Source organism: Octodon degus, unplaced genomic scaffold (assembly GCF_000260255.1).
Source record: "Octodon degus isolate 3935 unplaced genomic scaffold, OctDeg1.0 scaffold00044, whole genome shotgun sequence".
NCBI lineage: Eukaryota > Metazoa > Chordata > Mammalia > Rodentia > Octodontidae > Octodon > Octodon degus.
This window is the reverse complement of record NW_004524620.1, coordinates 11,898,572-11,914,337: the sequence shown is the minus strand read 5'-3', so window position 1 is coordinate 11,914,337 and position 15,766 is coordinate 11,898,572. Positions and strand designations below refer to the sequence as shown.

The following is a 15,766-nucleotide window of genomic DNA, read 5'->3' as shown; positions in this document are numbered from 1 at the left end:
CCCACTCTGTGCCTGGGCTGGGGACTCCAAATTTGTTAATATTTTTAAATAGGCCAGTGACCTAGAGCTATCTGACCACCAAAAATGTGCAGACTCACTCATTTCAGGAAACCCAAATCAACCATACACTGAGGTATTATTACATCGGAGTTCAAATGATTATCACAGAAAAGACAGGAAGTAGCAAATTCTGGGAAGGATGTAGAGAAAGGGAGTTGTGTGCTGTCGCTGGGAACGTGTCAGACACAGGACGTACATACTGGGTGCTCCCTTTAGAGGTGAAAGATACAAAATTGGCTTCCAGGAAGTAGAGAATGGAACAGTGACTGCCAGAGCCTTCAAAGAGCATCGGAGGGGGAGCTGGAAATGCAGGAGGGACAGCTTCCAATATCCTACAGCTTAGTGTGAAGCTATGAGTGACAAACATGAATGCTTCAAAACAGCTAGAAGAGAGGACTGTAAATGTTCCCAGTATAAAGAAATGGCCCATGCCTGAGCTGGTGCATACTTGTGCCAATTATCCGATCTTAATCTTACTTTGTAACGTTTGGAAATAGCACACTGTACATCGTGAATGTGGATAATTCATGTGGATGTTGAAAATAGAATGCATTTTATAAGGGGATTTCATTTTAAAATGGTTGGGAATCTCTGTTGATTATTTTAGAGTTTCAAGGTCAATGGTGCTAACCAGTTGTAATGGAAGTCTGCCATGCGTCTTAGTCACTCGTCCCTCGCTGCTGGCACAAAGTACCCGACGCCCAGAATTAAGAAGGAAAGGTTTACTTAGTGCACAGTTAGTGGAGGTTTCAGTCCACACTCAGCCAGCTCCAAGGCAGAGCGCAGCAGATCATGGCCTGGCCTTGGCAAAGAGTGCAGGGAGGGGCAGCAGCCCAGGCAGCCAGAAAGCCCCTATCCCCACCTCAAGTTGCAATGCAGATGTCCCACCCCAGGGCCAAGGTGTAGCACTCACCCCTGCAATCCCAGCATTGGATCAAGAATCAGTCACAAACTCCAGAAGCCTCCCCATGAGTGCCTGAGGCTTTGGGTGGGGGAGGGGGCAACTAGACACAAACCACAGCACCATGGAATAAGAGGCTTTCATTTTATAGATGAAAAACTCATGAAGACTACGTAACTTGTGCAAAGTCATGCTGTCAGCAAGTGGCAGCCAGTTTCAGCCTTGCCTACCGGCTTTTCCTTCAGCTTCCTCCCACACATTGCACCTATCCCTCTGCACACCATAGCATGTGCAGCCCTGGCCTGTATGCCTTCAGTTACAGCTAATTCAGGGCCTCCCTGTGCACAGTATGAATGAATGCACACACCATGCTCCTGGGTCTTCAGCAGAAAAATAAAGCTATACACTATCAAATGCTGTTCCCATTGCTACAGGAAACATACAAAACTACACATAAGAATCTGTTACAGGCCTGTTGACTTGGCTTAATTTTTAGGAACTAGGTGGTACATTGCTCAGTTTGGTTTGTTTTAACAATTAGCAAAAAATTGTCAATGCAAGTTCCTCAGTTCCATATTTAAGTAAAAAATACTTGATTCCTGGTCCTCCCAAAATTGAAAACTACATGTCTGCAGAGGTGAATGTTGCTTCACTTTTACAAGGAAAAAGTACTACATATAAAACAAGACAGGATAGAGTATCAACACTTGTAGTCACATTATGTCAAACATCCAAAACTTGGAAGCATTCCAAGCATCCAAGAATAAGTGGATGGATAGAAGATGTGCCGGGCATGCATATTTGCCACAAAACACCAGTCAGCCTCAAAAGGGAAGGAGGTTCCGACACAGACAGACCTTGCAGACTCCATGCTCAGGGAAATGAGGTGGACTTCTACTTCTATGACACACTGGATGCACTCAGATTCATAAACACCAAAAGTAGAGTGGTGGCTGCCAGGGAACAGAAGAAGGGAAGGACAGGGAGTTGTGGTTTCATGCTCACAGAGTTTAAAATTTTTAAGATGAAAAAGTTCTGGAGATAGGATGGGGTGATGGGCACACAAGAATGTACTTAAAACTACTAAGTTGTGTGTTGATGGTACATCTTACATACTCACCCATGTCTGTGTCTTACCGCATCCACAGTCACAAAATATAAATAGCCAGACCACACTGTAGAGGCCTGCATGTTGGAAAAGCTAATGACGTTGAAAGCAAACCCAGAAAGCGAATATTCTGGGTCCATGATAACATTACACCCAGTGGCCTCTTAAATCTGATTTACACAATAAAAGAGGAAGCAACTGCATGACCCCTGCGCAGAGTATTCATTTGAGCTCGTTACCTGTGGGGAGCCGGCACATGTGCAGCCACATCTTAATTATTCTCTTTTTCATCTCTGACCCCTCCTGTCTCTCCCTGCTCCTTGCAACTCTTGGTCTCCTTCCCATTGGGTTGGATATTTTTTATTTTTAGGGAAGGGTCTACAGGGTGTTCAGGGTCTCACTACTAGATCAGACTCATAGTGACCCGCCTGTCTACAGCCTCCCAAGAGCTGGGATTACCACCACACCCCATCTCAATCGCTGTCTCAGGGTGCCCTGAGGGTGGGGGCAGCATGGCAGGCCTGGGGATTGAACCCCTGGCTCCTGCATCTACTTGAAAGTGCTTTAATCCCCTGAGTTATTTGCGCAGCCATTTTGGCTGGATTCTTTTTTTTTATTTATTTATTTGAGAGAGAGAGAGAGAGAGAGAGAGAGAGAGAGAGAGAGAGAGTGTGGTGTGTGTGTGTGGCCAGCTCAGCCCACCAGGGGGCGGGGCTGGCTGGCATGTGGTGCTGGGGGATTGAACCGCGGTCCACCGCGGTCCCTGATGCTTTTGCTAAGCTTGTTCTAAGTAGGTGCTTTAGACCACTGAGCCATCTCTCCAGCCCTTGGCTGGATTCTTGGGGACACTTTCCTCACACTCAGCACTGAAGGTCTGGAATATTCAGCAACCAAGGTGTGAGGTGTGAGAGTTGTCAATTATCAGGTATACCAGCCCATTTCTATAATGCAGAGTTTTTAAGGGACATTGGAGTCTAAGACTTTAAATTTCAGTTTTTATCAGTAAAAGGCATTCTTTGATAATAAATGACCTTTACATCTCTGCAGCCAAATTCTGAATGCTCTTTCTTTGTGAAGTGTACAAGGTTATAACAATGACTGTTAGCAACAAAGAGAACTTCTCAAGCAGCTTGACATCAAGCCTGTGCAGGATCCAGTGTAGAGTGTAGCCACATAGTTAATTTGGCTGGTTTGTAACGGAGATGGGGAGGATGTTGCTAGTAAGTCACATGAAACGTTCTCTCCTCGCCTCTAACAGTGCAGCAGTCAGTACTCCAGCACCATACGCAGAAGCAAAGGTGTTCAGTAGCACACACTCTACTTTCACCAAGTGTCAGGCTCCTGGATGACTTGGACGGGTTTCTAAGTATCTGTTAGTATTCCGGGGCATGACTTGAGGAACAAGCACGCAGAAGCCAGCTCTCCGCAGGGCGTGTGAGGGAGCAAGGGCGGGACCTCCCTTTCCCTTCCCCTCGCCATTCGCTTGCTGCAGAGTGACTGTGAGCTGAAGCAATTCCCAAACATCTGAAAGCCATTTATGAAAAACTGAGGTTACGGCAAATAAAGACACTTTAAGCTGATGGTTCATATCTTTAGTTCATGATGTAACTGAACACTAAAATAATAGTGTATGCACTGGGGGGACTTCCTGAATGGGGTCACAAGTATTGCCCCTCCCACTTCTACCACTATCAAGCTAGGACATATCACCCAGCGGCCTATGAACCTACTCCTGTCATCTGTACATAAGACAGACTAGCTGAATATCATCCCAAATCTGGTCTTTGATCCCACTGAATCCGAGTCCTGCGAGGGTTACATGAGTGAGGAGGGTCTGGAGCCCCTGTAGCAAATGTAGGTTTCTAGGCCCATCCCAAATCTCTGAGAGGGCATAGTCTGCAACGAAAACCCAACTTGTAGCTGCCAGGCTAAATTTTTAGCAAGCTGACTCACAGACATGAGAGCACGTGAGCCACAGGATTGAGGTGCGCGTGCTAGGGCTCCCTCCCACTCCGCTCTCATGGCCAAGAGCAGAAGAGAACCCCATGGCTCCTGCGCCACGCACTTCGCAGCCCCAGAATGTACACCCTCGACTCAGTGCTCATCCCAGTGCAAAAGGAAGTATGAAACCAGAAATGGAGGTAACAACCATGCGCAACATTTCCCCACTCACTTCGTCTCATCTCTGTTCTCCACCCCAAAAGTAGCCTTGTGTCAATCCCACCTTGGAGAATAATTTTTATACCATATATGATATTTCAAGGCCAGATCTTTATATCATCTTAACTCCATGTTCCCTCATAAAACTGTTTCCAAATATGAATGTCAACATTTGTAAAACAATAAAATAGTTCTGTGCTACATCTCTCAGCAGATAGGGGAGACGGCGTTTACTTAAGCAGAAACCGCCAAGCGAGCGGTTGTACTGCAGTTTGAAAACTGAAACACAAAGCGGGGAAGGAGGGAACACCTATTATTGTGTTTGGCAACCAAAAGGGAGTTAGGAAGCGAGGATTCAACTCCCCGAAAGCATTCTGCAAAGAGGATCAGGGAATCCGAAGCCAGTTCCCGGGCCCAGCCTCCAGGCCAGTGCCGCCTCGGTTATACTCCTGACCAGAGACGACTTGCACCAGGAATAAGGAGAATGCTGCTCTGAAAGTGTTTATCATAACCGGAATGAAGTGTAGTGGAATTTGGAAACGGACCAAGATAGAAAAATGGAAATAAGAAAAGAATAAAGAGTGCTAACTTTCAGTCCAACATGGCACAGAGAATCCAATAGTTTTTCCTTTCTCTCCCAAATGTCTGCTAAAATAACAATAAATAAATAAAGATGACAAGAGAACTGGAAAGGAGACAACAGCAGATAAAGGGTGCCAATAAAGTGCCGGGACACGGAAAACTGCTGGAGGACTTCAACTGACTTAACGGAATTTTGCCTTCAGAGAGAAACAGTGATGCGAAGCAAAAGCAGCCGGCCTGGGAGCCCGCTCGCAGGCTTCGGACTCGGGCTCACCTGGCGCCGCGGAGAAGGAGGGGCCGATCCGCCTACAGCTAGGAATACTGGCTGGAGGTTCTGCAGAGACGACTGCGGCAAGATGAGGTTGCAAAACCCCTTAGAACGTGTAACAAAACCATAACAATAAAGACAAGAGACTTCAAAAATATTTGGTCTAAGAGACCAATAACTAGAAGGTGTTTTACAAAAAAGAAAATACAACTATCAGAAAGGAGATTGCTGAAAACATGCGGAAGGAAGTAGTCCCCAAGCTGGAGGATACAGGCCTGCCAAGTACCGAAGGCCCAGGAAGAACCTCGCTCAGCGAGTGCAAACAGCTGGCACCCCGGCACAGCGACAGCAAACGAGGGCACAGCATCAGCAGATGGCCCTGGGTGACATCTGGCCTGGCACCTATTTACATGAACAGATTCCTGAAACATAGCTACAACCATTTGTCAAACATTACAAAAAACAACAGACTGCTCAGGAAAAGGTAGAAGGCACAACATACAGAATCAACACATGATTTTCAAATGAGCATGTGTAACTAATATTGACCATATTCTCTGTCATAGTATCTATTCTTACCAGAATGAAATTAGATTCGAAATTAATAATACAAACATCGATAAAACTCCCAAATGTTTAGAAGCTAAATAATATACTTTTAAATACCCAAGGAGAAAAAAAAATCAAAGCAAAGTAAGAAATTACTTTGAGCTGAACAAAAATGAGACTATATGTCAAAATTTATGGGGAAAAAAATTTATGGGATACCATTAAGTAGCACTTAGGAAAAGACATTCACTAAACACTTATGTTTAAGAAAAGACAACAAAAAAAGATATTAATGATATAATTATACAACTTCAAAGACTAGAAAAATAAGAAAATAAGACCAAATCAAATTCAAAACAGTACAAGAAAAAAATAGTAAAGATGAGAGAGAAAAATGTAGTGAAAACCAAAGCAGAATCCCAGGAACCCAAAAGCTGGTTGTTTGAGATTGGTAAAACTGAAAAACTACTAAATAGGCTGATGAGGACAAACTGAAGAAATAATAAAGCAGTATTAGGAATGATACAGTTGACAAAACTACATACTCTAACAATGTTAGTTAATAATAGGATTATGAACTACTTTATGTCAATAACTTCAACAATTTAGATGAAACTGACCTATTTTGAAGGATACAAAGTATCAAAGCTAATTCAAATGAAACAGGTAACCTCAATAGCCCCATATTTAAGAAATTAAATTTATAGCTAAAATAATTTTTCCACATAATAAACTCCAAGTCAAAATGGTTGCACTATGAATTCACAAATATTTAAGGGATAAATTATACACAAACTCTTTTACAGAACCAAAAACAAGGAAGTGTTTTCCTGACTTACTCAGTGCAGCTCTTGGACTGAGGACTTGCGACTGGGTTGGGAGGTCCTGACCCCACCAATGGGCTAACTCCCTTCTGAGTTCACAACTGAACAGCAGTTAGGAGGCGGGGCGTAGGTAGAGGAATTAAGTCACGGGTTTGGGGACTTAGGAACCCTATCTGGTCCCCAACCCCTTTCTCTCAGGTTGCTCCCCCCCAAGCCCCCCAAATGCTGTGTGCTTTCTCTACCAGGCCCTTCCACCATGATGGTTTGTGTCTTGGACTCATCAAACCATGGGCTGAAACCTCTGAAACCATGAACCAAAAATAAACCCTGAGCCAAAAATAAAATCCTCCTCCTTTAAGTTGCAGGTATCAAATATTTTCCTTTGCCCCAGTGAGTCAAATGTTATCACAGTTCATAACATATGTTGAAATTAAAATTAGACAAAGACATTGCAATAAACAGGAGTACATTATTCTTTTGTGTACATAGATCAAACATTCTAAACAAAATTTAGTAAATTGCATCCAATAATATATAAAAAGGATAATATATTATGATCAAATGGAGATTACCCTAGCAATGCAAAGCAGGTGACCATTCAAACATCACTAAAAATAATTTACTATATTAATAAACTAAAAGTAAAATTTTATTTGATAATTGGATGCAGAAAAAGCTTTGTACAAAAGTTAACATCTATTTCTGATTTAAAACTCTCAGCAAATAAATAAAAGGAATTTTCTTAACCTGATAAAGGGCATCTACAAAAATATCTCCATGTAACATCCAAATAAAAAAAAAATAGATGCCTAACCTAGTGGTAAAACACATGATTATTGTCCACAGAGATCAAGAACAAGGTGAGGATTCAACACAGCATTTCTGTTCAACCTAGAACTAAAAGATCTAGTTAGTATCATCATACAAGGAAAATACACAGCATCAAGACTGATATAAATGAACTGTAGTCACATTTGACATGATTATATAGAAACCCTTCTATTATATAGAAAACTGATAGAATACTGAAGAGCTACTCTAATAAGTTTAGTAGGGTTGCACAAAACAACAGTATATACAATTAATTGTTTTTATATACTAATGAGGAACAGTTAGTAACTAAAATTTTAAGTCTTTAATATTAAAATAGTATTAATAAAAAGAGACACTTAGTGCTGGGGTAGTAGCTCAGTGACAGAGTGCTTGCCTGGTTTTCAGGAGGCCCTGGATTTAAGACCCAGGGCCACCAAAAAAAGAAAAGAGAGAGAGAAAAAAAGAAGAAGGAAGAAGAGGAGATGAAGAGGAAGAGGAAGGAGAAGGAGCAGATGCAGAAGGAGAAAAGAAGAAAAAAATGACAAATCTGACAAAAATTCCTAAGACTTACATATTGAAAATTCAATTCAAATGTTGCTTAGAAAACATTCTAAAAGGTACATCATATCATGAGTCATGCCCCTTACTATTATTAAGAGGCCTCATCTCTTAAGCACAGATTAACATATTTCCAACTAAATCTCTGTGTGTATTTTTTGAATGACAAGTCGATTGTAGAATTCCCAAGTCCGATGGGACACCTAAACCAACATCCTCAAAAACAAAGGTCAGGTTTGAAGAGACACACTTCCTGGGCACAAGGGTTTTCACGCCACTAGAGCAGTCAAGTTAGGGCACTACCGTAAAGCAAAAGAAATACAGCTCACTGGAATAGAGATCTGAAAGCTATGCTCACCTATATCTGGACCCCTGAACTTGGTGACAGTGCACAGACATTTCAGCAAATAATCTTTCAAAAAATAATCTTGGTGTTTACTGGAACACCAAGTAGTCAGAGATGAAAAGTGAACTCTGACCCACACCTGCACCCTGGACAGAATTGCCCGAATATGGAGCACAGACCAAATGTAAAACCCAAAACTAAAATTTTGGAAGAAAATCTCTTTGATCTTGGGATAGGCAAATATTTATTTGAAACAAGCAACATGAAAATCCACTAAGAAAAAATGAGCAAGCCCAACTTCATCAAAATGTAAATGTATACACATCAAAGACACAAGTAGGGCTGGCCAGATAGCTCCGCAGGCTAAAGTGCCTGCTTAGGTGGAGGCAGGGGCTGGGGACTCGATCCCTGGCCTGCTGTGCTGGCCGCGCCCCCAGCATACGCTGAGATAGTAAATGAGACTGGCCACGGTGGTGTGTGCCTGGAATCCCAGTGCTTGGGAGGCTGAAAAGCAGGAAGGATCACTATGAAGCCAATCTGTGGAGTGAGATCCTATAGACCCTGTACTAAATACATTTTTAAAAAAAGATACAAGTAAATGAAAAGATATGATGCAAACTAGGAAAACATTTTCAAATCATGTATCTAATGAAAGGCTTATAGCCAGAATACATAGAGAATTTGCTGTACTCAGTAAATAACTCAACAATGAACAAAATAGTTGAATGAAAATTTTGTGAAAGATGAGTACAGTCATGTTCCACGTAACTACATTTCAGCCAGCTCTGGAAGCTTTACTTGATGGTGGTTCCATGCAATGCAGCAACGTGACAATAGCCTAACTTGTGGACTCTGTCACGTTCAAGAGATGCCCAACCCGTCCCCCGTCGCATGTCCCCACGTGTATCTCCATGTTAAGCAATGCCCAGCTGTATACAGAGTCTAAGTAAATGCATAGAAGAACATTAAAAACCTCGTTAATCACTAGAAAACTGCAAATTAAAACCTAGAACAAACTGCCACTGTCTGTACGGCCGAAATGAAAGGCCACACCAGGTGCTGGTAAGGACGCAGAATTATAATCCTCATAAGCTGGTAGCAGGGATGCAGATGGTACAGCCCTCCCCTCTGTGCCCTCTGAGAATGTACGCTAACTCCTCCACGAAAGTCTGAAATGGAAGATAACACCAAAGTTTTCTTTCCAAATAGGGACAGTAAGAGACTGACAATAACAACAGTAAAATAGAGCTATAATAAAATACATTCACGAATTTCTAAACTTATGAATTACTTCTGGCATTTCCCATATAATGTTCTAGCACTTCAGATTACATTTGATGACAAATAGCGAAACCACAGAAAGTGAAGCAGCTAATAAGGAGACTACTGCACAAACATCTCAGGGACTGAGCCTCTTTAAAAGAAGAAGAAAGGGGCTGGGGAGACGGCTCGGGAGCATAAGCGCTTGCCTGGCAAGTGCAAGGGCTTGAGTTCAATCCCAGGTCCACAAAAAATAAAAAATAAAAGAAGAAGACATTAAGTTTACATCTCCCGTGTGCCTTGGTCATTAAATGCTTGGGTCTACACCTACCAAAAACAAAATCACACATCCATACAAGCAGGTGTTCAGGAGGTACATAGCAACTCTCTAGGCAATAGCCAAAAGCTAAAAACGTACAAGTCTTCAGTAGATAAAAACTGATGAACAGCACGCTGTAGAAAATCTGTACAGTGTAACACTACTCACAAAAAGCAACATACATGATCACAAAATAATTAGGAAGCGTGAAAAAACAAAAAAGAGGCAGGAGCATGACAACCCCATTTACAGCAAATTCTGGAAAATGCAAAGTCATGTACAGGAACACAAAGGTCATTATTTGCCTGATATGGGATTCAAAGAAAGCTAAGAAGGAGACATTACAAAAGGCCCCAAGAACACTCAGGCAGTGGTGTCGGGGGTGCACACATTGGCCAAATTTGAGCATACGGCATGCCATAAACGTGCAGTGCACTGTGCGCCACCTCTGTCTCCAAACAACATACAAAAATTAATATGGAATAAAGAAAAATGCACAGCTGCCTCTGGGCACGGACCTAAGCTTGGGAATAGCAGTGGGGCAAGAAGCTGCTGTTTCTTTCTAAGCTGTTGGTGGTATTATTCCTTAACCATGAAAAGTTATTGTTACAGTAAAAATGAAAACAAAATAATGGCAAGAACATAGGAAAGGATGACAAAGAGAGACAAGCGTGTCTTTAACAAAGCCCATAGCTGAAGATGTGTCCATAGAGGCACATTTTTTGTGACAGTTCTGGAACTATTTACTTCACTACCGAATTCGTAGAAAGATCACCATTTAGTATACCACTAGAGATAAAAGCATTTAATCTTCATGTTTGAATAAGCCATCACTGATATACCCTTAAAAGAATGAAAACTGCCACTTAGTGATATGTCTAAAGCAGTAGAGAGAGCTTAGAGCTGCACCAGCCGATCCTGACTGAGCTCAGTAACAGTACAGTGGCTCGCTGTGGTGAGGTAGAGACCCCTAGCCCGTTGACGGCACCCACTGGGTGGCAGGATGGATTCACACTGAGTTTATAAAATAAAATTTATCTGAAATATGACCAATTTCTTAAGAATCTAAGCAATGAGATGAAAACAACCCTACAAGTGAGAAGAGCACAGAGAGAAGTGAAATAATCCCTGGGGGCACCAAGTTAGTACCGAGAAAGGAACACTGGGATTTTCAAATATTTTTCATTTGCATTAAAATTGTTTCTGAATTAATGATATGTTTCCACATAGGGCGAAGGGCTTGATGTCTGCTCTTCCTTCTGGTTTTGTTTCAGTATATGCAAGAGAGATTGGCTAGCACTGGTGTCACACATTCACATAGTCAGTGCCTTGGTTAAAAAAAATGTTTAAAGACAGCTGGATGGGGGTGCATTCCTAGAACCCCAAAACTCTGGGAGGTTAAAGCAGGAGGATCACAAACTTGAGTCCTATCTGAGCAACTAAGCAAAACCCTGTCTCAAAAAAATTTTTTTTCAAGATCTTGAATTCAACTCAGCATGAAGACCCAAGGTTCCATCTCCAAGATTATAGATGATCAATCAATCAATCTCTCTCTCTCTCCCTCACTCTCTCTCCCTCCCCCTCTCCTTTTTTAATTTTCAGAGAGAATAAAAAATAGTAAAAAAAAAAACCTAACTAAAACATTAGAAACAATACATAATTTCACTAAACAAAGTGATAGGAATTCAACAATGGTTGCTACATTGCATATTGCTGTTTTCAAATTCGTTGTTTGGCTTACCAGATATAAGCATGCAAAACTGATCAAATTTAAAAATTTAAACACTTTCATTCAATATATTGACCAGCAGAAATCAGCAGTACAATTATGCAGGTTGTCCTGTGTACATGCCTACACATTTTTTCCTTCTCTCTCTCATCCTAGTTGTTCCTTCCCTTTGAAGGTTCTTTTCCTTTTACCCAAATGCCCATTAACTGAGAATGGATAAAAAGATTTGGTATTTTTATTCACTGTAGTATTACTCAGCTATAAAAAGGATAAACTCAAGGCTTTTATACATAAATAAACACAACTAGAGACCATACTCATAAATGAAATAAATCAGACCTGCATGTATAAATATCATATTGTTTCCCTCATATAAGAATCTGAAAGAGTAAATAAAATCTGAAAGGTACAACCTTTATTGTTTTTGAGGCAGAGTCTTGGTAAGGACAATAGGCAATGTGTCCAGGTCAGCTACAGGACAAACACTGGCTGAGTTGGCCCTCAGAGGCACCCTAAGAGCTCCCGGGACACAGGACCTGCCTCCAGCTCTTTTCTGTCCTCTCCCCTCCCCTGACCAGGCTAGTCCAGCTCCTCACAGAAGAGAGCATCCCTGGAACCAGACAGACCCCTTTGGGGTTAGCCAATAAACAGAGAGAGAGAGAGAGAGAGAGAGAGAGAGAGAGAGAGCGAGCAAGTGAGTCAAGTCTGCTTTTATCATCCTCATGTAGAAGAAATGGTTGAGACCTAGGCCTAGAAGGAACAGGTCTGTAATGATAGAAAACAAATCAGTTTGTCCTCGATGCTAATGAGATCCAGAGTAGCTTGAAATTAGTTTGAACAAAGTGGGAAAGATATTGTGTGTATGTGTGTGTGCGTGTAGCTGCACTGTAATCCTCTGGAGCATCTTTGCAGGATCCAACATTAGCAGATGTTTTAACGCAATCTTAACAATGAGGTAGAGTATCTACTATGGGTATTTAAAACTCAGTGTCTTCTGAGTACTTTAGCTGTCCACCCGCCTGGTGGCGTTGGCGCTGGCAGTACCTTCAAGCACAAGCCTGCACAGGCACTTTACAGATGACGAAATGAAAGGCTAGGAGTCTTGATCAAAACGACGCTAGTAATAGGGAAGGAGCCAGGACAGGAATCTACCCCGCAAGACTCCGAGTCGCCTGCGCCCCTCGTTCCTGTTCTCCTGGAGGGCACCGAGGACCTACGAGTCTATATAAACACATCAAGGCAGTTAACACAAGTCACGTTCGCACAATGGCTTTCCCCTCGTGGCACAGTGGAACCACCTGGGCGCTTCAGATAAGTGGAAACCGGTGTCCGGCCTCTCGGGTTCTCCGTGTCCCACCGGGGCTCTGGTGGCAGCAGAGGAGCTCCGGGCGCCCCCTGGCACGCAGCGGAGGCGGGAAGCCCTTCCAGGCACAAGGCCGGCGGGAAGGGCGCCTGCTAGTAACTAAGACAGCCTTTCCACCTGTCGGTCTGTCCCGCCGCTGCAGGCCTCTACGCGGAAGTTTCCCGTCCCGGATTAGGGCAGCCCTGCTCTCAGGCCCTGGCTGGCTCTGGGAAGTTCTAAGTTTTCCTCCAGGATCCTCTCAGCCTCTGGAAGTGCACCGCGCCCATCAGAAAGTCCATTCGAAAAGAGACATGAAAACAAATTTCAAAATATTGAAAGCAAGGGAAAGAAATCCCCGACTTGGACAAACTTCCTGAAGCAGAAGAGAAGAGAAGGAGGCTGTCTGGCAAGTATTCCCACCAAGAGCGTTTGGGCATTCTCCCAGAACTATCCAAGTAATCCTGAGAGACTCAGGGCTGTGTAGGCTAAATTACTTGCAAACGGCCTAAATCGTGGGTTTTAATCGAAATGTACCTGACTGTGGAGAGCAAGCCAAGCACAAGGACCCCCCAGGCATCTTGAATTCTGACACCGCGGGCCCCTTGGGTCTCGCAGGAAGGAGCACACCCTGACTGTGAGTTACACACTCCCGCGGCTCCTGCGTGCTGGAGAGCTTCGCAAGGCCGGCTCCCACCGCCCGGAGAAGGGTGGGAGGGCTGGGGGTGTGGTCGGGCCCACCAGCCGCTGCAGTGGCCCGGGCTCCTGGGGCCCCCCTGGGGCCGCGAGTGCGCACCTTGCATCGCTAAGCCCCGGACAAAGGGACACGGGTGGCCCTGGGGCGACCCCGTCAGAAGTTCACAGGCCCAGCGGAAGAGCAGAATCGCGAACTCGAGAGTCCCCAAAGCGAGAGGGGAGGAGGTCGCGGGTCGCCAGACTCAGGGACAACAGCTCTGGCGCCCGCGCTCCGCCCTCTGCCCACCGTGCCCAGGTGGAGGAGACCCCGCGCAGGGCAGACGCGGACCGACCCGAAGCTCGCCGGGCTGCCCTACCCCGGCCGGCGCCACCTGTCCCGGCTGGGCGGGCGGGCGGGCGGGCGGAGCGGCAGGGACCTCCCGGAGAACGCGCCAGCTGACGGGAGAGGACGCGGACGCGGGCTGCCCTACCTGTCCCGCCGCACAGAGCAGGCACCAGGCGCCACCGAGGAGGCGCGCCAGGAAGCCCGGGCGCCAGGACGCCGCCAGCCGCGCCATGGTCCCCGGGCCGCTGCAGGGCTGCGCCGAGCGCGGGCGGCCGCGGGCGTTATCTGCGAGCGCGCCGCTCGCCGGCTCGGGATGCTGCGCGCGCTCCCCACCCCGCGCCCTGCGGCTCCTGCTCCTCCCCTCCGGTGTCCGCCCGGGGAGGCGGAGAGCGCAGACACCCAGCCGAGAGCCGCGACCTCGGCGCGCAGTGGGGAACGCCAGCGGCCGCTCTCAGGCCCCTATTTATTCAGTTTAAAGGAAGGTCGCGCTTTCTGCCCACCTTGCTTGAGTTTGGAAAGCCAACCCGACTGCCCCCCGAGGAGGAAATGCAGCCCGGGATGCCTGTGCTTCCCCCAGAAAGAATCGCAGGGTCAGGCCTTCCCTGGGCGCCCGCCCGGCACTTGCACAAAGCTTCGGAGCTGTTGGTGCCCTGTGGGCTGCGAAGGTTCTCCTGGGGCCCATGATAAGGAAACTCGGGACCGCCTGATGGAACGGAAATGAGCCTCTTCTACCTGGCGTGACCTGCCCTGGGAGCTCCCAGGGATCTTCCAGTGTCCTTGATTTGTTTGGCAATCAGGGTCTGGAGACAGAGCTGTGCTCCTGGGTGGTGGCTGTGGGGACCTGTGACCACTAGGGAGAAGCAAGGGCATGGGCTATCTCGGGTCGCCTGGGTTGATACAACTCATTTGGCTGACAGGCGGACGCCCCCTTCCTCCCTGGCTTCCTGAGTGTGGCTCCCAAAGCTGCTTGCTCCAAGGAAGCCACCCTGTGGAGGAGGATGCTTCCATCTCCCGCGGTCAAGGTCAGGGTGCCTGAGTGTTTATTTGGATGTCTGTCTCCCAGATGCATGCTCAAGGTCCAGGACACTTAGGCAGGAGGGGAACCAGCGCCCTGCACATCAGGGACCCCGAGAAAGGGTTAGGTGAGACTGGCCCCCCTGGGGGTCTTTCTGTTGGAAAGTTTGTGGGGACAGGGAGCATGTCTGCTCCTCTGGTATGGGCCTGCTCTTATTGTACTTGAGGGTTTGAGGCTTTCTCTGCAACATAAAATAAACATCCCACTCTTGCTTTTTTTGCTAGGGACACCCTAGCTCATTTCTTCCTCAAAAGCTGATGATCCACAGCCAGTCTCCTGAAGCATCTTTAAAAGAAAGCAAAGTTCCAGCCCTGCTTCCAGCCACCTTTACGGCCACTCCCCTGCTCTCCATTTTTAGCGGTAAAGTGGGCAGAGGTAGGGAGCCAGCCCTACCGCAGCAAGCTGTAATGATAACGGATTCGGCGTGCACTGAGCCCAGCATCATAGGAAGGAGTCAGTGTTCTCCAGAGAGCAAGCATTCACTGGTCCACACACTCCTACACACCCACTGCGGCCAGGCTCTGCAGCCCCCTCACACTGAGACGAACTGGAAGCTGCCCATTCTAATCGGATCAAGCTCTGCTGACCAAAGCCAGGGCAAAAAGTGCCCAGAGGAAACGACGGCTACACGCACGCGTCCTCCTCCTTTGTGTCCAGAGTGGGCTTTGCACCTGCGTGTGGCATGGAAGGCCACTTCTCAGGATTCACCTATTTATTATAATAACCATATTGCCTGAGTATGAAAGAAAGCAAAATCAGAAGTGGGAAAAACGCTTCCCGAGGAGCTGAGCATTCCAGGAAGTTAAAGCTCCAAAGTTAAAACTTTGAGAGTTGTTTTTTTTTTTTTTTTTTTT

The 15,766-nt window shown here is 45.6% G+C and overlaps 1 protein-coding gene across 1 annotated transcript in view; it reads right to left on the bottom strand.

Annotated features, from left to right (window-relative positions):
• Positions 1 to 14,069, bottom strand: part of Adamtsl1 (ADAMTS like 1) — a 996,797-nt gene extending 982,728 nt beyond the window's left edge. Inside the window, exon 1 of the mRNA XM_023715857.1 lies at positions 13,983 to 14,069. Within this exon, the coding sequence (XP_023571625.1) occupies positions 13,983 to 14,069 (87 nt within the window). The remainder of the gene's footprint in view (positions 1 to 13,982) is intronic.
• Positions 14,070 to 15,766: the final 1,697 nt, after the last annotated feature.